This window comes from Panthera onca, chromosome B1 (assembly GCF_046562875.1).
Source record: "Panthera onca isolate mPanOnc1 chromosome B1, mPanOnc1 haplotype 2, whole genome shotgun sequence".
NCBI classification, from domain to species: Eukaryota; Metazoa; Chordata; class Mammalia; order Carnivora; family Felidae; genus Panthera; species Panthera onca.
The window spans coordinates 172,196,847-172,217,915 of NC_138342.1; the positions used below are offsets into that span (position 1 = coordinate 172,196,847).

At 44.5% G+C, this 21,069-nt stretch overlaps 1 protein-coding gene across 5 annotated transcripts in view; it reads left to right on the top strand.

Moving 5' to 3' along the window:
• DOCK5 (dedicator of cytokinesis 5) overlaps nt 1–21,069 on the top strand; it is a 218,451-nt gene that overhangs the window by 154,633 nt on the left and 42,749 nt on the right. For 4 of the 5 annotated variants that reach the window (XM_078445433.2, XM_078445432.2, XM_078445434.2 and 1 more), the window contains 11 exons: nt 856–951; nt 4,783–4,881; nt 8,790–8,884; nt 10,179–10,257; nt 12,072–12,172; nt 14,641–14,699; nt 15,002–15,156; nt 15,924–16,009; nt 18,428–18,587; nt 19,367–19,407; nt 20,262–20,352. In XM_078445433.2, coding sequence (XP_078301559.1) covers nt 856–951; nt 4,783–4,881; nt 8,790–8,884; nt 10,179–10,257; nt 12,072–12,172; nt 14,641–14,699; nt 15,002–15,156; nt 15,924–16,009; nt 18,428–18,587; nt 19,367–19,407; nt 20,262–20,352 — 1,062 coding nt within the window. Of the gene's footprint in view, nt 1–855; nt 952–4,782; nt 4,882–8,789; nt 8,885–10,178; nt 10,258–12,071; nt 12,173–14,640; nt 14,700–15,001; nt 15,157–15,923; nt 16,010–18,427; nt 18,588–19,001; nt 19,346–19,366; nt 19,408–20,261; nt 20,353–21,069 lie in introns of those variants that run through there. The other variant, XM_081795627.1, reaches the window with a different exon arrangement.

Sequence of the window (21,069 nt, forward strand, 5' to 3'; positions counted from 1 at the left end):
CCTGATGCAGGGCTTGAACTCACAAACTGTAGATCACGACCTGAGCCAAAATCGAGAGTCAGACACTTAATCAACTGAGCCAGCCAGGCGCCCCAACCCTAGCATATGACTTCTGAACACAAACATTCAGTCAATAGCAGTCTCCTTGACTTGAATTTCTTAGTGTTTTTCCTCCTACACAGAAGGTGGCAAGAACTTTGAATTTTTGCCTTTTACTTCCCATGCATGTGCCTCGTTGTCCTGGGCTACCCGATGTGCTCAGTGTCAGGACTGAGATCTCATGCCAGGGGTTTTCCTCCCAGAACTACGTGGAGTTGGTGGCCCCCTTGATCTTAGAGTGCGCGGACGATCTGGGCTGTTGGGGGGGCGTCCTTCCCCTGCCTCCCGAGGCTCATCTTTGAAATGTTACACCCGATCGGGGCGCCTGGGTGGCGCAGTCGGTTGGGCGTCCGACTTCAGCCAGGTCACGATCTCGCGGTCCGTGAGTTCGAGCCCCGCATCAGGCTCTGGGCTGATGGCTCGGAGCCTGGAGCCTGTTTCCGATTCTGTGTCTCCTTCTCTCTCTGCCCCTCCCCCGTTCATGCTCTGTCTCTCTCTGTCCCAAAAATAAAAATAAAAAACGTTGAAAAAAAAAAAAAAATTTGAAATGTTACACCCGATCATTTTCATCGGATTCCTGAGTAGCAGTGTCTATCATTCTGTGAGATTCTTTTTCCCTTTTCGAACAAGAGATTACTTTGCAGGGAAGAGCCGGAATGAGATTTAAAGAGAAAACTCACTTGTCCAAGGTTCTTTGCAGGAGAAGTGAAGCTGAGTCGGAAGAAGTTGGTGTCGATTCCTGTGTTTCCCCCTCAGGGCCCCACGGCGATGCACGTCCAGCTGATCATGGAACGGCTGCTGAGAAGGATCAACAGGACCGTGATCGGGATGAGCCGCCAGTCTCCGCAGATCGTGAGTGTCGCTACAGGGGACCCGCCACCGCTGCCGCTTCTCAGTGTCTCACCTGCCATTTGGGGGTCTTCCGGACCAGTGTCTTGGGGCCGGATTCCCACAGACCCCTCTCACGGGTCACAGGCTGTGCCTGCACGCCGTGTGCCCTGAGGAAACTGGGGGGGCTCTAGAACCTCACAAGGTCACACAAGGGTGACCTTGTTCTAACTGCCAGCGGATCTTGATTCCAACACTGATTTTTCTCTTGAGGGAAAATGATCCAGCAGGAGTGGGGGAGGAGGGAGGGCAATGGGGGAGCATTGCTGGCGACCCTGTAAACCCGACAGTGCAGGTCCGTTCTAGAGGAACGATGCTCATATCAGCGATGAGACAGAGCCTGTTGCAATACGTTCCAGCAGATACTGACTCAGTGAGCACCCTGGGTAGGCAAACTCAGCCCCCATTTGAGCTCATACTCTTTGAATATTTGTTTAATATTTCATTTAAGGAAAACCTAAACCTTGGTGAGCAGACGATGAAGGGTTTTGGTGGCTGCGTTCACTGCTTCCTCTGTTATCGCAAGCAGTTGTGTTCTAAGTCTCAGTATGTGATATGCATGCGCCGTCTGGATCGACCCTTATTGGGGTGATAATAGTAACACTATTTAGTACTTCCCGCTGTAGTGATAATTAATAGAAGTGGTCATTAGCTGTTTTTTTTTTTCAAGTTTTTAACATTTGTTTATTTTTGAGAGACCGAGTGAGTGGGGGAGGGGCAGAGAGAGAGGGGGAGGCACAGAATCCGAAGCAGGCTCCAGGCTCCGAGCTGTCAGCACAGAGCCGAACACGGGGCTCGAACCCACGACCAGTGAGATCACGACCTGAGCTGAAGTCACATGCTTCACCGACGGAGCCACCCAGGTGCCACTTCAGCTAGTTTTTTTTTTTTTTTTTTTTTTTTTTTACCTGCCAGAAGTTATTTTAAGCACTTTACGTGTCACTGAAACCTCACACACCTCCTACAGGGTGGTTCTGTCATTAGCTCCATTTTTCAAATCAGGAAGCATTGCAGAGAGAGCTTAAGAAACCTGCCTGAGGAGCTCCTGGGTGGCTCAGTCGGTTGAATGTCCAGCCCTGGATATAGGCTCAGGTCATGATCTCTCGGTTTCATGAGTTTGAGCCCTGCCCTGGGTTCTTCACTGGCAGTGCGGACACTGCTGGGATTCTGTCTCTCTCCCCCTCACTCTCTGCCCCTCCCCCGCTTGCCCTGTCTCTGTCTCTCTCAAAATCAATAAATAAACTTAAAAAACGTATAAGATTTTCCTGAGAAGGGAAAATTTGAACAAAGACTTGGAGAAGGTTGGGGGGGGAGGGGGAGTGTGAAGGTGTGGGGAGGGGCCTTTCAGGCAGAAGTAGTGGCCAAGGCAGAAACCTTAAGATGTCCCTTGTAAGCTTCAGCTTTGGCGACAGAGCTGGTCCAGATAAGGATACAGAGACGTGCCTGCTAAGATTAAGACTCAAGGCGATCCGAAACAGGATCCACGTCTTGCACTAAGGTCTTGCGCTAAGGTGTGAATTAATTAAGATAATTAAGATAGTTCTCTTCTGCTCTTGCTATTCCTAGGAAACCCGGGAACCTTCACAAAGTTTTAACAGAAGTCACAAACAACTTCTTAAACTAACCGGTTTCAGAATAAACAGATAATATTCAGCAGCCTTTCTTATAACAACGGTACCTATTGAGGGATTATAAAGGAAAAAAATCTCATTTAATTTAGTCGCAAAAATATGAGAGTGAAAATAAAACCAGACGGGGCACCTGGCTGGCTCAGTCAGAAGAGTATACAACTCTGCATCTCGGGGCCGTGAGTTTGAGCCCCACGTTATATGAACAAATAAGTAAAAACTTTTTAAAAAGTAAATAAATACAAGACACACGTAAATGAAGAGCCACATAGAAGTAAGAGTGGAGGGGACTGTGCTGCCAGATTTGAAAACATAATGCTACAATAAAAATAGTGTTGGACTCATAGAATAGAGTACATACGTCAACAGAACAAAACTGAGAGCATTTAAAAGGAGACTTCAGATTATATGACAATTCTATTATTTTAATAAGGAAAGGGGAGATTTTTTTTTTTGACCATGAATTCAAAGTTTTTTATTTTTTATTTATTTTTTTAAATTTTTTAAATTATTTATTTATTTATTTTCTCAATATATGAAATTTATTGTCAAATCGGTTTCCATACAACACCCAGGGCTCATCCCAAAAGGTGCCCTCCTCAATACCCATCACCCACCCTCCCCTCCCTTCCCCCCCCCCCCCCCATCAACCCTCAGTTTGTTCTCAGTTTTTAAGAGTCTCTTATGCTTTGGCTCTCTCCCACTCTAACCTCTTTTTTTTTTTTTCCTTCCCCTCCCCCATGGGTTTCTGTTACCTTTCTCAGGATCCACATAAGAGTGAAACCATATGGTATCTGTCTTTCTCTGTATGGCTTATTTCACTTAGCATCACACTCTCCTGTTCCATCCACGTTGCTGCAAAGGGCCATATTTCATTCTTTCTCATTGCCACGTAGTACTCCATTGTGTATATAAACCACAATTTCTTTATCCATTCATCGGTTGATGGACATTTAGGCTCTTTCCATAATTTGGCTATCGTTGAGAGTGCTGCTATAAACATTGGGGTACAAGTGCCCCTATGCATCAGCACTCCTGTATCCCTTGGGTAAATGCCTAGCAGTGCTATTGCTGGGTCATAGGGTAGATCTATTTTTAATTTTTTTGAGGAACCTCCACACTGTTTTCCAGAGTGGCTGCACCAATTTGCATTCCCACCAACAGTGCAAGAGGGTTCCCGTTTCTAGGAAAGTGGAGATTTTTAATAAATGTTACTTGGAAAATCTATGAACAACGTGGAAAAAAATTTGACTTTATTTCATGCTATAACCAAAATCAACATCAGATGGAATGAAAGGTCAGTGTAAAAAAAAGTAAACACTAAAGCAGCTAGAAGAAAACATAAATTAGTGTATACTTTAAAAAATTATAGTATGGGGCACCTGGGTGGCTCAGTCGGTTGAGTCTCCGACTTCGGCTCAAGTCATGATCTCACGGCTGGTGAGTTCGAGCCCCACGTCGGGCTCTGTGCTAACAGCTCAAGCCTGGAGTCTGCTTCAGAGTCTGTGTCTCCCTCTCTCTCTCTGCCCCTCCCCCACTAGTGCTCTGTCTCTGTCCTTTAAAAATAAACAAATGTTAAAAAAAAATTTAAATATACATATAAATTGACAAAAATATTAAGCTATTCAGTCCCTTTCTCCCTAGCACGTCCATAATCACACGTGCATAACATGCCAGAAGTAACTGAAAGATTCTGGAGCTGGAAAGACCGGGAGCATTCATTTCCCTCTCTGCTCATCCACTCTCAGTTTTACGATCTCTTTTTCCTCCTTGCATCCCTCCACAGTCAGATTTGTGCCATTTCACACATTTCTGAATGGACTACAACTCTCTCTGTCTCAAAAAGCAACCCAGGGTCCCCAGGTTGTTTGTATTGTAACTAGTCATCTAGCTGAGATCTTAGAGTCAGTGTCCGTCGACCTACAGGTCTCTCTACAAGCCATACTAGTAAAGGGATGAGTGAAGCCCTCCACATTCCTTAACTGAAACCTGGAAGGAGATCATTTTCAGCAGCAACAGCAAAGCGTGTGCCTTGTAGACCGTCAGGGCGCAGAATGTTGCCAGTTTGGTAGGGTCCCTGTTTTCCGGTAACTGGGTGGCGAAAACCAAAGTTTTGGTAACTCGGTGGCCTAAGGCTTCTGGATTTGTGTTTCTTCTCTCCTTCCAGGGGGGTTTTGTGGCCTGTATGATTGCGATTCTGCAGCAAATGGACGACAGCCACTACAGCCACTATATCAGCACTTTCAAAACCAGACAAGACATCATTGTAAGTTGTCTTCATCGGGGCCTGGTAACTTTAAGACTTCTTATATTCGGCGCACGCACACCCAGACGATAACCCACACTGATTCCCTTCCCACCTACCTCCAGTGCTGCATGTCTGTCCACGGCGATGACAGAAAGGAAAGGGTGGATTCTCACTTTCTGTCTGTGATAGGTTCTGGGGACTACAAAACATGTCCCAGGAAGCCCTCACTCAGCCTCCCAAGTCTCTTGGATTTGGAGAGAACCCTTATCTAGAAACATGTAAAAGATCCTTTTTGCTCTCAGAAGAGAGGAGTACCTCATCTTCAGGGACAGCGGTCACGCCCTGGGAAGGATTCTAGGAGGCAAAGACGTGCACAGCACTGTGTCTGTGATGTGCCTGCTGCCATCATTTCCAGTACTTGCTGGAAAGGGAGACAAGAAGGGGAATACTTGCCCCTTAGAATGTCGACAAGGTATCCTAAGCTGAAAACATTCCATTCTCTTTTGTTTTCAGCGAGAAAACCATTCTCGCGATTACTGTTTAGCAGGCCGCCGAAGGTTGCTGCTTCCCCAGGATCCTTCCCTGGAGGCAACTGTCAGTGGCCGTTCAAACATCCCTGAACGTGTCGCCTTAATCTTGTAAAGCGGTGGGCTGGACACGGCGGGGTCAGTAACCCAGTGTCCCGTTGCCCATGTCCTTGCGGCGGACAGTCTCTCACGATCAGTGCTGTAGTCTAGGCTCTACATTGTCTACTCTCTGTCTCTGTTATACTCATAGTATGTGGTCCGTGCACCCAACGATATCTAGCTCTTTCTCGGCCAATCGACTTCCTTTCTGTGAGGCCCGCACGATGGAAAACCACACAAGGAACTGCACAGAAAGTGCGGTGCAGTGGAAGGAGTAGTAGATTCAGGGATAAACTATGTCACTTCATCTGGAGGCTGCCATGAGCCTCCTCTTAGGCCGTACTCTGCCAGGCGGCCCATAGCGTACAGAGGCCCATAGCGTTAGGCAGGTGTGGCTGCAGAGACCAAGTGCGAGGGAGTTAGGACGAGAGGAAGGCAGGGGAACGATGGAGGCAGATGGTGTAGTGGGTTTAAGAACACAGGCTTTAGGGGCGCCTGGGTGGCTCAGTCGGTCAAATGTCCAACTTCGGCTCAGGTCATGATCCCACGGTTCGTGAGTTCGAGCCCCGCGTCGGGCTCTGTGCCGACAGCTCGGAGCCCGGAGCCTGCCCCGGATTCTGTGTCTCCCTCTCTCTCTCTGCCCCTCTCCCGCTCACGCTCGGTCTCTCCATCTCTCAAAAATAAACAAACATGAAAAAAAACAAAAACGAAAAACAACACAGGCTTTAGAGCATCCAAATCTGGGTTTGAATTCTGGCTATTTTACTTCCTTCTATGAAATTTTGGGCCAGCTATTAAATGTCACTAAAGCTCGGTTTCTTCATCTGTAAAGCTAGTACCTATGTCGAGGGTTAATGTAAAGGAGCACTGATTGAGTCCACACCTGGGAATTACCTAGCTTTGTGCTTGGCATGTAGTTAATGACTATGAGGACTCGCTATAATAGTGACTTTATTATTATTATTGTCATGTAAGATAAAGTTGACATAAAAATAGTTTAGTGACGCTAAAAATTTCCCTCAGAAAGCAAGTAGAACAAGGGAAGTTCTAGTAAATTCAGGCTCTTGACAATTTGGTTCTATTAAGTAGGCGAAAGAACAGGTTTGACTTGTGTTTTCTAGAACAATGGTAAGCTCTTCCCTCTGTGTTGTTTAACTAAAGGAGGATTCTTATCCCCATGAGAGAACTATAGTCATCAGGGGTAAGCCTGCAAGGGACAGCTAGGCCTTTTGATGTCCAAGGGACTCTCCTTTCCCTTCCTCCTGCTACCTTCTGAGGAAATCACTTGGAAGACTTTGGGAAATGGGAGATAAAGCGAGATCTGGAATAATCTATGAGTTGTCTTTATTATATTATACTGTCACTGTTTACAATTAATTTAGATTACCAAGAGTTGAATGTGGAATCAGCATCGGAAGTGGATAACTGGGGACATCTTGGGTGGCTCAATTGGTTGAGCATCCAATGATCTTTCAGTCACAAGATCGAGCCCCACATCCAGCTCCACGCTGAGTGTGGAGCCTCCTTAAAATTCTCTCTGTCTCTGTCTCTCTGTCTCTCTCTCTCTCCTTCTCCCTCCCTTCCTCCCCCTCCTTCTCGCCCTCCTTCCCTCTGCCCCACCTCCCCTGTGTGCTCTCTCTCTCTCTCTCTCTCTGAAATGAAAAATTAAAATGAAAAAAAAATTTTTTTAAGATTTATTTATTTTTGAAAGAGCACAAGTGGGGAAGAGGCACAGAGAGGTGGGCAGGGGCAGGGGGCAGGGTGGGGGAGAGAAGATCCAAAGCTACGCTGACAGCGGCAAGCCCAGTGTGGGTCTCAAACTCACAAACTATGAGATCGTGACCTGAGCCGAAGTTGAATACTCAACTGACTGAGCCACCCAAGTACCCCTAAAAAATTTTTGATTTATAAGTGGATGACTGGCATTTAAACTTAATCCTTTCTTCACACACCATGAATTCATACTGATTTGAGAGAAGGAGTTAATAGACTAGTTAATGCGTTGTGGGCACGCTTAAAATGTATGATGAAGAGGGGCACCTGGGTGGCTCAGTCGGTTGAGTGTCCGACTTCGGCTCAGTCGGTTGAGTGTCATGATCTCACAGTTCATGAGTTCGAGCCCCACGTCGGACTCTGTGCTGACCGCTCAGAGCCTGGAGCCTGCTTCGGATTCTGTATCTCCCTCTTTGTCTCTCTCCACACCTCGCCCACTCACACTCTGTCTCTCTCTCTTTGTCTCTCAAAATAAATAAACATTAAAAAAAATTTTTTTTAAATGTATGATGAATTTTAAAACTCAGGAAATATGTCTATGATTTGAGAACCGAGGATAGAAAAGTTTGACTCTCCGTTGAGCCAAAGGAAGGTTCAAGGGTAGCCCAGACCTCAGAGCCAGAACCGTTCCCCCTCCTGTGCTGTGTGGCCGGAAGTTAGCCACCCTGCCCCCCGTCCCGGAGGAACATCCTTACAAATGGAGCCCAGGCCGCCTGCTTCCCCACCACTGCGAGCCTCCTGCTGCGTGATGTTAACTCAAAAGATACAACTGTGCGGTTGGTGCCGGAGGAATTGGCCCGGATTCTCATCTCAGGAATCCGAGTGGAAAATATCTAAATTTAACCAACTAATAAATACAAAGCTTGCAAAACTTTTTAGCTTTGAATTTTAGCTCGAGTCGTTCTATTCCTAAGCTGAGTTTTGCTCCCAGCCCCACCCCCCCCGCCCTTTGAGTAGAAGAGCTCTTTTTCAGACATCGTGCTCTGTGTTCTTTCGTTATTAGTTATTACCATCATTGCAGGGCGCGGCTGCCATCTCTTTTTAAGGGCCCTTTAGGACCCTTCCCCCCAAGCTACCCATGGGAACATTCCTGGAATAGGAAGAATCCTGACTTTGCTTTTTATTTATAGCGGTTTTGTTCTGTTCTAATAATAATGAAGGAGGATTGGACTCAAGAGTTATCAGCAGTCTCACCCTTGTTGGTAAATTCAGTCTAAGTGCGGTAGTCTGTTCCATCGACGCTTGGCAGGAGAGGACTAAGGTATTATGGATCTAAAGTTGGGGCCCAAAACCCCAAGCTGTCTTCCCCGCTCTCCCACTTGCTAGTTTCTACGGCCTTAAGTCTTTCACTTTTTTCACAGGCCTCAGTTTTATCAGTTATAAAATGTGGACAACTGTTTTGTCCTTGTCAGATCCCTAAAAACCTTATGAAAAAGGTAGGCTGTAATTTCGGGCTAGGGCCATTGTGTTCTGATGGGGAGCTCCCTCCGGTGGCTTTTTCCACAACTGCTCCTTTGTTCTCTGCAGGATTTCCTCATGGAAACTTTTATCATGTTCAAGGATCTGATTGGAAAGAATGTCTACGCCAAAGACTGGATGGTCATGAATATGACACAGAGCAGGTAAGACAGCCCCAGGGCAGGGCATGAGTCATTTGACTCTGAATTACTTGGCTTTCTTGACCAGGTATGGGCCCTCCCATAGAGTGCTATTAAATCTCTGCGGCCCGTCCATGCTCTGTAGAGCAAGAATTCTCCTGTTTCTGGATTGCTGATTCTTTGCTCACGTCTCACCTGAGGCTCTCTGCTCAGGTGTGGTCCCCTCATTGCCCAACTCCTGTCATCCTCGGCTCTCCCCCGGTGCCCCTTGGTGGCTCTGCACCACCCTCATCATCATGACATTCAGGGCCTCTGCAGCCTGAATGTCTTCCTGCTTTTCTAGCCTTGTCTTCCACGATTTCCCTCGGTAGCACAACCTGCGCTCCAACCGAACTGGCCTCTCTCTGGTCCCCAAACATGTGCTGTGCTTTCCGTTGGGCGGCTGCTTCCACCTCCAGTGCCTTCCGCATAACCTTTGGCTGTCAACCTGCCACCCGTTCCTCAAGGTCCTTCTCAAATGCCATCTCCAAAGGAAACCTTTCCAACCTGGATGTCGCGTCCTCTTCCTTTTGATTTCCCCGTAACTCTTTGACACCCCCTCCATAGAATTTTCCGTGTTCTTTGTTGGGTCATGGTTCTGTTCACAGGTCTCAGGTGACCCCCGCCAAGTGGCAAACTTCTTAAGACCAGAAACCCTCTCTTTCAAGGCAGACCTTAAGCCAGTGCTTTCCAGTTGTTGGACCACAATGGAATGGAAGCAAAAAAACTGCATATATATATATTTTTTCCATAGTTTCAGAATTTTATTTTTATATATATATATATATATATATATATATATATATATATATATAATAAGATTTCAGAATTATATATTATACATATAATATTAAGATTTCATAATTGTTTTAAAGAACTAAATAAATCATTCTAAGAGCTGTTAACTCTTAGAAAAACCCTTCCTAGCTATGTACAGATTAAAGAAAAAAAATCGCATCAGTATCACCAGACTTGGAAAGACAGGTGTCACAGTAGAGTGCAAGAGCCCTGTCTGAGGCTCAGGAGACCTGGTTAATCGTCTCAGCTCTACCCCTAAGTGGCTACATTGTGGAGCAGCCCCCAGTGGATCTCGTAGACCATTCTAGAAACTGAACAGTGCCGTCTCCAGACTGCTCTGTCGTTGGTTTCTGATGACCTCAATAGATGTAAATGTCTTATGCTGCAGAGCCCAAGTTTGGTTTGCTTTGGTTTTTAACATAGATGGGAAATGTTTTAAAGACAGAAAGGTGCTTTCTTTATCTGGTGTTTTCTCCCTCAGGGTTTTCCTTCGTGCTATAAATGAGTTTACTGAGGTTCTCACAAAGTTCTTCATGGATCAAACAAGCTTTGAACTTCAGGTAAGCATGGCTACTCACATCATTATTCCTCAAATTCTCAGCCACAGCAAGAGAACTGTTGCATTTTGGAAAATGTCACTTCAAATTTTATCATTTTCTTACTGTTTTTTTTTTTAAAGATCTTATATATTTTTTTACTTTTTAAAATATTTATTTTTGAGAGAGAAAGAGGGAGAGACAGAACACAAGTCAGTGAGGGGCAGAGAGAGAGAGAGACACAGAATCTGAAGCAGGCTCCAGGCTCTGAGCTGTCAGCACAGAGCCCGACACGGGGCTCGAACTCTTGAACTGTGAGATCATGCCCGGAGCTGAAGTGGGACACTTAACCGACTGAGCCACCCAGGCGCCCCTATCATTTCCAGATGCAAACAGTTTTCTTGTTTTTCTCTCCTTTCCCTAAAGTGCACATTCCTGTCACTCCGTCCTTCAGACAGTCAAGTCGAGTTGTTTTTCTTCTTTCCGTAAAAGTAATACAGGTTAAAAAAAGAAAAAAAAAAAAAAAGTAACGGCAGAAAACATAGCAAAGCAAAAAGAAGAACATTGAAAGACAAATAGCCCTACCTTCCGTTGTTAACACAAATACATGCATACTCAGGCTTTCAGCTAGGCACACAGATATTTCTCTGCCTACGAGTGATTTGGTTTCTAAGGAGAGGTTTCTATACGTGCTTGTTTGAAAATCCAAAATGATAGCAAAGCAGGTGCCCGCGAGCTTCATCTTCATTCATTTATTCATTCATTCATTCGTCCAACAAGTGTTAGACGGCACAGGGTGCCATTTCAGGCCCTGATGAAGCCAGACAAGTTCCCTGCTCTCATTCCAGCAAACGTTTTGTTGGTGATATGCTTTTGCTGTGTCATGGGGCTTCGTTTATAACTGCGAGACTTTAAAAGTGGAGACTCATAAGAAGAGAAAGTTATATGTGCATTTACATATACGTGGATATGTGTGTGTGTGTGTATCTGTGCCAAAATGGAACAATATATTTGCTAAACATAATATATATATACACATATATATGTATATACACATATATACGTATATATATATATATACGTATATATATATACGTATATACACATATACGTATATACACGTATATACGTATATATATATATATATACGTATATATATATATATACGTATATATATATACGTATATACACATATATACGTATATATATATACACACCAAAACGGAATCAAGCTATGCAGTTCTTTGGCAACCTGTTAATGTAATTATTTTTCTCTCGTCTTTTCAATGATATTAAACACTTCCACCATATTTTTAATGGCTGAATACAGTCCGTTGCATGGCCGGGCCATGATTTATTTAACCAGATTCTTCTTAGGAACATTTAGATTGCTTCCATCTTCTGCTATTTAAATAAAACAGTGAGGGCCTTCCTTGCTTTAAATATTTTTAAATACCCGTCATTATTTGGCCAGGATAAAGTCCTAAAGTATTTACTATTTCAGAAGTTTGGCAGAATTTTAAGGCTTTTGATACACGTTGCCAAACTGCTTACTATAAATAGGTGCATTTACTGGCAGCAGTTTTCCTTTATCTCAGGAGTAAAGACCAATATAATAGTCTGGATTTTTTAAAAAAACTTAATATTAATATTAAGTGTTAAAACTTTTCAGGGTTGAATAAATGAAACCCGAGAAAGAAAAAGGAGCCTTGTGGATTTTATTTTGTTTTTCTCATGAGTTTCTGCGAGTGAATTTCTACCATGTGGCGCGATCTTACCCTGACCCTTATTAATGTTACTTTCCATTTCTTTTCACCCACACCATTAAATTTGAGCAGCTCTGGAACAATTACTTCCATTTGGCGGTAGCGTTTCTCACCCACGAGTCCCTTCAACTTGAAACCTTCTCTCAAGCCAAGCGCAACAAAATTGTCAAAAAGTAAGTGTCCCCTTAAAACTTGCTTAAGGTTGGGAGGATGACTCTTCCATTTGTATTCAGAGCAAGACTTTTGGTATCCCAGAAATTAACTGGATAGAGTCCCTCCCCGGCCTCCCACCCCCGCAAGGTGTTAGCGAGATAGGTTTTTTTTTTTTAATTTTTTTTTTTAATTTCAAAAATGTTTTTATCTATTTTTGAGAGAGAGAGAGAGAGATCAAGTGTGACAGGGGAAGGGCAGGGAGAGAGGGAGACACAGAGCCTGATGTGGGCCTCAAACTCGTGAACCCCGAGATCATGACCTGAGCCGAAGTGGGACGCTTAACTGACTGAGCCACTCAGGTGCCCCGTGAGATAGGTCTTAATATAATTATTTTATAGGCTTTAAATTTCCTCTGATTCACATCTCTTTTCTCAAGACCCCCTTCATTTTCCCATCAACCGTTGCATTTTTTTTTTTTTTTTTTTTTAACCGGAATCCATACTTGGAGAGGCACCAAGGCTTGCCAGGACTCCAGTCTCCAGGAACAGCTGCCCACCTGCTGGCAGCTTACCCAAATTGCAGGCACAGCGCCCCTCCCACTCAGGCATCACAAAGCAAGGTCCTCTGGCCCCACTGTTTTACCTCTCAGTCACTTCAGCAGAGGAGCCAAAACTAACACATCACCTAAAAAGGCCCTCCACATTCCTGGCTGGGGGATTCAACAGGGACATATGTGCAAGAGTGATGAGAGATTTAAGGAAGCTTTTCATTGCTTTCCTTTCCGGTCTGTTTCAGAGTTCACAGGGAGCCTGGAAACTCAAGGCTGTGTAGTTTAATACAACGCGAGAAATTTACCATTGAAAGGCTGCGAAATTTGAGTTCTGATCCCTTGCTGGGGTGTCTGGGATTCTAGGCAAATTATCTACCTCTGGGTTCTCCCGAAAACACTGAGATTGTTGGCTAAGAAACTGAGATTTCAATCTCAAAGATAAGACTAAATCAGGTTTTGTAGATTTCCCTGCAGCAGGTATGGAGAAAGAATTGAGTTTCAAGATGATAATACCTGCGTCTCATTCTTTAGATTATCTTAAATGACATAACTTCTTTCAAAGATGGATTTGATATTGGTCAAACAATCAAAAGTGAAGTTAGGTGGCACCAAGTCTGATAAATAAAGTGGCTAGTTAGGCTTAATAGCCTAAGGGTTTTGATCAAAGGGAAGTCTATGTAAAATATATATGCATATGGGCAAAGATGTACCTTGGGAAAACATTTTTATTAATGTTATACCAACACGAATTGTTTTTTTCCTCGGGATTTCTCTTATTTTCAGTAGAATTAGCATCAAGAGCAGTATTGACAAACAATAGGAATAGTTGTCATTTATTCTTTATTATGTGCCAGACATTAACTAACATACACTTACCCAATGTACATAATAAAATGAGGTATTTTTGTGAAAATGGAATCGTAAGAGAAATTTGTTTTGTTGCTGTTGTTGTTTTAAACAAAAAGTTTTTAAAGGTTTTTATACTGGTTTCTGCAGGCATTTACAAAGGTGGAATTTGAAAACAATGTTTGGTGCAATGGGTATAAAATGGAGAATCGTGGCCACAGCATGGGCCATGGGTCCATATTAGAGTTCCCTGTGTTGGGCACATCTACCCTTGGCCCACCCTATTTCTGTTTTTTCCAAGCCCCCAGCGTCTAAGGTGTGTGATGTGGGGTAGCCTCAGGCCTATGTTTTCTGTAAGAGATACCCAGGGGATTTTGATTCATCCATCCCCAGCCACGAACCACTGAATAGATCCATGGTTTCTCTCTTTCTTTTATCTTTTTCGTTATTGATTCCTGTAAGGAAACTTCTCAGAAATTATTTTTCTAATCCCACTCCCCCCCCCCCCCATGAAACATTAATACCACAGATACGCTGCATATCTGATTAGGTACTATATGTATATTTGTACTCTGTCCATAAGAATAGTAAGCCTTCTTTGCCCCCAAGGACCAACTTTCACCCCTCTGGGGACCATCTAGAGCTTCTCAACGTGAGTCCTTTGTAGAACATACTGGTATGGATGTGAGTTTTTCAAATAAAAATGTATAAAGTCAGCATATTTGTTAGACATCAGTCACATTACCGTATAAATCATACCCCATTTCTCTCTCTTTGCACTAGTGCTTGTTACATTTTCTTTTGTTTCTCTGCTTGACAGCAGCCAGAATATCCCTCACCCTTCTCTCTTCAGTAAGTTTAACAGTTTCATTTCTCAGTTATTTTTCCGCATTTGCATTTGGCCCCCTCCTGCTAGTTAAGTCCCTTCTCCATGTGGCCTTGTTCTCTTTGGGGGCTCATTTCGGTGCTGACTGTGGCCTTGCCTTGAACCTGTCTTAAAGGTGGCTCTAGAGAGGCACAGGCTGTTTTCACAGGCCTCATCATTTTCATTTCCACCTCAGATCTTTCTGTTGTTTATGATCTTCTTCCTAGATATGGGGACATGAGAAAGGAAATCGGCTTTAGAATCCGGGACATGTGGTATAACCTGGGTGAGTGTATGACCTTGAACCGTACAACTCCCGTGTAATAAGCATCCCACGATGGGTTCTTTTCTATTTTAACTCCCAGTAACCCTGACATTTATTTGTCTGTGTGTCTAGAAGGGAAAGTTGACTTGTCGGTCTTTCATTATAACATCCATATGTTATCAGAAGACGATGTTGTTTAGTCACTCACTTCTGAATTTGAGTGGATTTACCCACATGACCTTTTCCTTTTCTGTAGAGGAAGGTGGGAACACTTTACTGCCACTGAAATCACTTTTTAATATCCCCGCTTACTTTCATTTCAGGTCCCCACAAAATCAAATTTATCCCCTCCATGGTGGGTCCCATTCTGGAGGTCACACTGACCCCCGAAGTAGAGCTCCGGAAAGCCACCATCCCCATTTTCTTTGACATGATGCAGTGTGAGTTCAACTTCAGCGGAAACGGCAATTTCCATATGGTAAGGAGTGGCAGAACTTGAATCTTACTAATGTGCAGATAGTTGACTCTTGCTTAGTTTCTTTCTCCACCGAGAAGCAGTAGCCTGAATTATACAAATCGAAGTTGCTTTAAAAACTTTATTTACTTTTCACGCCGTAAAGCAGTTAGAGGGAGAATCAGATATTTCTCCACGTGGTCTAGAAACCCTTTTCACTGCATGTGTTTAACTATCTCTGGGTAATTCAAATTTGACATCATGGGTTTTAATCCTGCCGGTTGCAGTGTAGCTGAGAACATAATGCAGTGGGTTGGGGAAAAGATGCTGAGGCCTCTCTGGTTTTGAGATCTCTCTCAATTTGCATGTCTTTCCCATGCCTCAGTTTCCTTATCTATAGAGTGCTTTGGAACTGAAGAGGTCTTGTAGCTGTGAAGTTCTGCAAAAGCAAATTCCATTGCCAAGACTTAGCCAAGAAAAAAAATAAAATAGATAATTAGAATCATTAGGATTAGTCAAAACAGGAAAATAATATTGGGGGAATTTTTTTTTTTTTTCCAAATGTAAAGCAAAGGACAAAGTAACATGAGACTCGTCTAGAGAGTTTTGATGGGGCTCTGGTACCTGATTAATGGATGACATGAATTATGATCTTCCCTATAATATATTGGAAAGTGTTCACAGTTCAATAAAGGGGCTGTGTCAAATCTAGAAAGGTTGGCAGGGCGTCTTTCGTGGCTTCTTCGAAGGGTATCTGGTGTTCTCCTGGGAAATTCTAACTCTGCTTTCAGTTTGAGAATGAGCTGATCACAAAGCTGGACCAAGAGGTAGAAGGGGGCAGAGGAGATGAACAATACAAGGTCCTTCTGGAAAAACTGTGAGTATTACAGAAACAAAGCCTCAAAGTTGACGCGTCACGTAGTGAGGGAGAGAAGCAGGCTTCTGCTGCACAGACAGCCTAGTCGAGGAGTCCCGGGAAGCTCTGGGGTCACCGCCACAAATGGTCCCGGGCGGGGGGGTGTTTAATGGAGTTTACACCATCTACTGTTGACATTTGTTTGTCTGATGTGAGTCAAATGTCCGTGTTTTCCTGGCCAGCCCGGCCCCTCGAGAGCAGAGCAGATGGAAGGTGGAGGGGGGCGGGGGATATACAGAGCGATGGCATTTTGCCCAGTGTTTGAATTGCTGAACTTCACCAAAAGTGCTATCGCCTCTAATTATAGCTTCAAAGCACCATTTAAAGGAGGAAGGAAAAAACATTTCAAAGTCCACTTTACCTTTAAACATACCTTATGCCCTATAGAGGGCCTCTAAGAACACCTGTTAGATCTCCAGCCAGGCTGGTCGTTGCACTGCCCTACGCACCTCCCCCACATCCAACATTTTTATTCTCTCTCTGTGGTTACTCCCTACCCCCCCCCCCCACACCTACCCCACACACCCCTCCTGCGCTCTGAATTCTCCTTTGCTCAAATGGAATTACAGTGTAAAAGTGTGGTTCAAAACACTTGGAATTTGGAGTTAAAGAAACCTTCAAATCCCGTTTTCTCCATATTCTAGAAACGTGCCTTTGGACAAGTGTTCTAATCTCTCCGATGGCCCTCTTTTTTTTCATCTACACTAACAGCATGTACACTTTGGTAAGGGTTGAGGTGTAAATGAGGCGATGCATCAGAATAGTGTCTATTACAGAGCCCATGCTGACTGAGCGTCACTGCTCTGGGTTTGTGCCGATCACTGCTGTCATCCTCAAGTCCTCCATCGTCCACGGCGCTCACTACCCTAGACTAGTCATTTCTTGTGTCCTCTGAGCCTTTGTGATTTTGACCAGCTGTGTCACCTGTTGATTGGGTATGTGCCCCGGTCGCTTCGTTGGCCACCTCTTTTGTGGGTGTGGCGCGTACTAGACCGTGCTTGAGGATGGGTACTCCCAAGGTCGTTTCCTTCTTTGTTTTTTTTAAGATTTAAAAAGCCAGAACACTGGGTGCTCAGGAATGGAGCTGAATTGATAACTCAGCTGTATTTTCTTTTCTTTTTTTTTTTTTTTAAATGTTTATGTTTCAAGAGACAGAGCGTGAGTGGGTGAGGGACAGAGAGAGGGACAGAGGGACAGAGGGAGACACAGAATCTGAAGCAGGCTCCAGGCTTCGAGCTGTCAGCACAGAGCCCGACACAGGGCTCGAACTCAGAAACCACGAGATCATGACCTGAGCCAAAGTCGGACGTCTAACCGACTGAGCCACTCAGGTGCCCCTCAGATATATTTTCAAGAACCAAAAGTCTTTCTTGTTTCGTTTTTAGTGGATGACAAGACCCATTTATTGATCTTTTCATCCCATTTCCATTAAGTCCACCTGTTTGAGTTACCTACCTGCCACATAATCACTTTTGTAATTCAGATCTCATAAGGGGATTAAATGGAGAAATTATGTACATATACACGTACACAGTTTACAAATGATAAACTACCCATTTTTTAAAATCCCAAGCTGACTTTTCACTATATGATGTTTTGTTTGTTTGTTTCATTCTTTCTGAGTCTCAGAACAATATGACTATACAAATCTCCAGTGCTCAAGAATAATCCTAAAGTCTGGGCTAATTCTTTGAACCCGTTTCTTTCTCTTTTTCCCTCTTGTTCTCTGAGTGTTTTTTCCAGTTGTCAAATCTAAGAAGCCCCTATAGAAGCTTTTCTCTGTTTGAGTCCAACAAAACAGGATTTATACCAAGCCTCAGTTTATTTATTTACAATTTTGTAGTTTTGTGGCGGTGGCAGTTAAATAGCACTTTTGTCCAAAGAGCCACATGTCTGGATGTGCACTAGATTCCTTGTTTCCTCTAGACTGGGCATCGATCCAAGGCTTTCCAAAACGTCCACAGGATACCCCGAAGTGCTAGGCCTTACGGAGAATAAAGACATAGAAAAGATGGTCTCTTTCAACTTCAGTTAGAGTGATCAGATAGCATACACACACCTTTGGGGCAAAGGTTTCCATTTCTGTGGTGTCGACAAAAGACAAAGAATACAGATAGAAGCTGAAAGATGGGCATTGTGGGCTGGGGTTCTAAGTGACAGTGGGATTTGAGCCACGGCCCTGAAGACAACATAGAACTTGAGCCACCAGGAGGTACAGTGTAAGAGAAGGCGCCCGAGAGAGAGGCTGGGATTGCTTCAAGGGTGTGTTTCTCCTAGCCTGGGGCCCCCTGCTGCTAGGACCTTGGACAGTGCTCATTAACGGTGCTGGAATGACAGAGTACGGAACGCGGGCATTTGTCTCTACTTCCACCCTTCCAGGCTCCTAGAACATTGCCGGAAACATAAATACCTCTCCAGCTCTGGAGAAGTGTTTGCGCTCCTGGTCAGCAGCCTGTTGGAGAACCTCTTGGACTACAGAACCATTATCATGCATGACGAGAGCAAGGAGAACCGCATGAGCTGTACCGTTAACGTGCTGGTAGGTCCCGAGACCCTGGGTTGGCGAGAGGGCATTGCAGGGCCAGCCCCACAAGCACAGCTCAGCTCTGAGTCGATCTCACAGGCACAGATGTGCCCTGAGGCCACCTTTACAGAGTCTGGGTCCTGCTGAGTCTAATGGGAGCAGCTGACTCAGCTTTGGACTCGGATATCAGCTGCCACACAGACCTGGAGAATAAAAGTGGACACAGGGATAGAAAATGCCACATTAGCTCTTAACTCAGCTCTTACTTGAAGGCCATCTTTCACCTGTTTCTGTGTCTTATTTATATCTGGTTGCTTTATTGTTTGGAAATATTGGGCATAGGTGAATATGCATCAGAAACCCTGTACCATGAGGGGAAAGTCATGGAATCCTCATGGTGCCAGAGCTCTGTGGTCTTGCCTTTCCCAGATATATGTAACTGGGACCACCGACCTCAGAAGCATAGGCTGCCATGAATTCCTCTGCTTAATAGACAGGAAGAACCTGACACCACTGACTGCCTGAGAAAGAAGAGACCATCAGTTGACTTGAGTATCAGTTGGCTATTTGTTCACTTAGAGGATTTCCCTCATGTTTTTTAGACAAACGGTCCTAAAAACGTTCTTCAGTTTGTCTTCTTTATAAATGATCACTTCCTTTCTTTGTAGGGGTATTTGTTAAAAGGCAAAATTAAGTCTGGAAAAGTGACTCTGTTAAAAAGCAAAAGTCGTGGTTTGGCCATTTTTGATAACCTTTGGTTTACATGGGTATTTTTGACTCCCTTTTCTCCGTAGAATTTTTACAAAGAAAAGAAGAGAGAGGACATATACATAAGGTAAGCTGAAGGAGATTTCTGCTTTTGCCATTTATGCCATGGCTTTATTATTTATTTCTTCAGTTAACAAATACTAAGTCCCAACACCACGCTTGCTGCTTTGAGAGACACCAAAAAGTGTGTCATCTGCCCCGGGCCCCCCCAAAAGGGTAAACTCTCTAGACAGATATGTAAGCACAGTACATAGGGAGACTGGTGTCGCGATTCCAGGAAAAGATAGAAGACTGGCCAGAGCAGTCGGGAAGCAGTCAGCAGAGGCATGGCCATGTGCCTTCCTGTCCAGGACTGCTGAAGTCCTGACCACAAAACGAACTTGGATTTAAACTGTATGTATTTTCTTAGGGAGAGATTCCATAGTTCTTATTAGCTTCTCGGGGGGGGGGGGGGGTCCGTGACAACTTTTTTTTTAATGTTTATTTATGTTTGAGACAGAGAGAACGCAAGCAGGGGAGGGGCAGAGAGAGAGAGGGAGACACAGAATCCGAAGCAGGCTCCAGGCTCCGAGCTGTCAGCACAGAGTCGTATGCGGGACTCCAACCCACGAACCGTGACATCATGACCTGAGCTGAAGTCGGACGCTTAACCGACCGAGCCACCCAGGCGCCCCATGACGCTAAAAAAAGAAAAAAATTAAGCATGCCTGTGTTAAACAAAAAGTACAGTAGAGTAGATGGAATGGGAAAGATACACAGGCAGGAAGCGGCACAGTGGGTTAAGTGGATGCGAAGACGGGAAGTAATAGATTCCTTGGTGAGAAGGAGGAGGGGAGAAAAAATGGGGAAGAGGCCATGGTCTGGTTGCCTAATGAGGTGACCCTGAGCCCCAGAGCACCTCCTGTGTCCCCTTCTTACCAGGTACTTGTACAAGCTGCGGGATTTGCACCGAGACTCAGAGAACTACACAGAAGCCGCCTACACGCTTCTCCTACATGCTGAGCTTCTGCAGGTAAGTCAGTGGGGGAGGCTTTTTTCCACTGGGCGGGAGCCAACTGGCCAGCCCTTTGGGACCAAATGCCGCAGGCTTCCTGATTCTGACGGGAAAGAGCCTTGTCCAAGGGAGACCCCTGTAACCCAAGAGTTAGTCGAATACCATCTAAAACAAGCACAGCGAATTTCCTGACCAGTGTTGGGAAAATGTCGGTTATCATTTATTTAAAACTCCTTTGGAAGCAGAGCACAGCTCACAGGTCTCTAGTAATGGACAGTCTAACCGAAGAAACCAAACACATTGATTAATATACGCAGCATATTAATAGATGTAAAAAAAAAATTGTGCAACTGTCAAGAACTAAGTTGCAAATGAACATAGCAGTACTTTCCTATTTATACTCTCTTACTGGGTAAAAGCGTGCCATGGATATAAGCACATCTGTACATCATGGTGTGTAATTATTCCCGGTCCCGACCAGTCCTCTAACTTTGGATTCTCGTATGAACCGCTTCTTTCAACATCGCAGTGTCGGCGTGACCAATAGACAGCTCACGCTTCACCCGGCAGTAACTGTTATTTCCCACTGTGGGTGGGGGATGATCCGTTCCTACCTTCTCCTTTCTGCCCGTTTTACCAAAGCGCACCTCGGTCTACCCAGGCGCTCCGGCAAATACCTGTTGTAATCTTTTTTTCACCGCCCCCCTGTCATGGCTGAGCAAGAATCATGGGCCT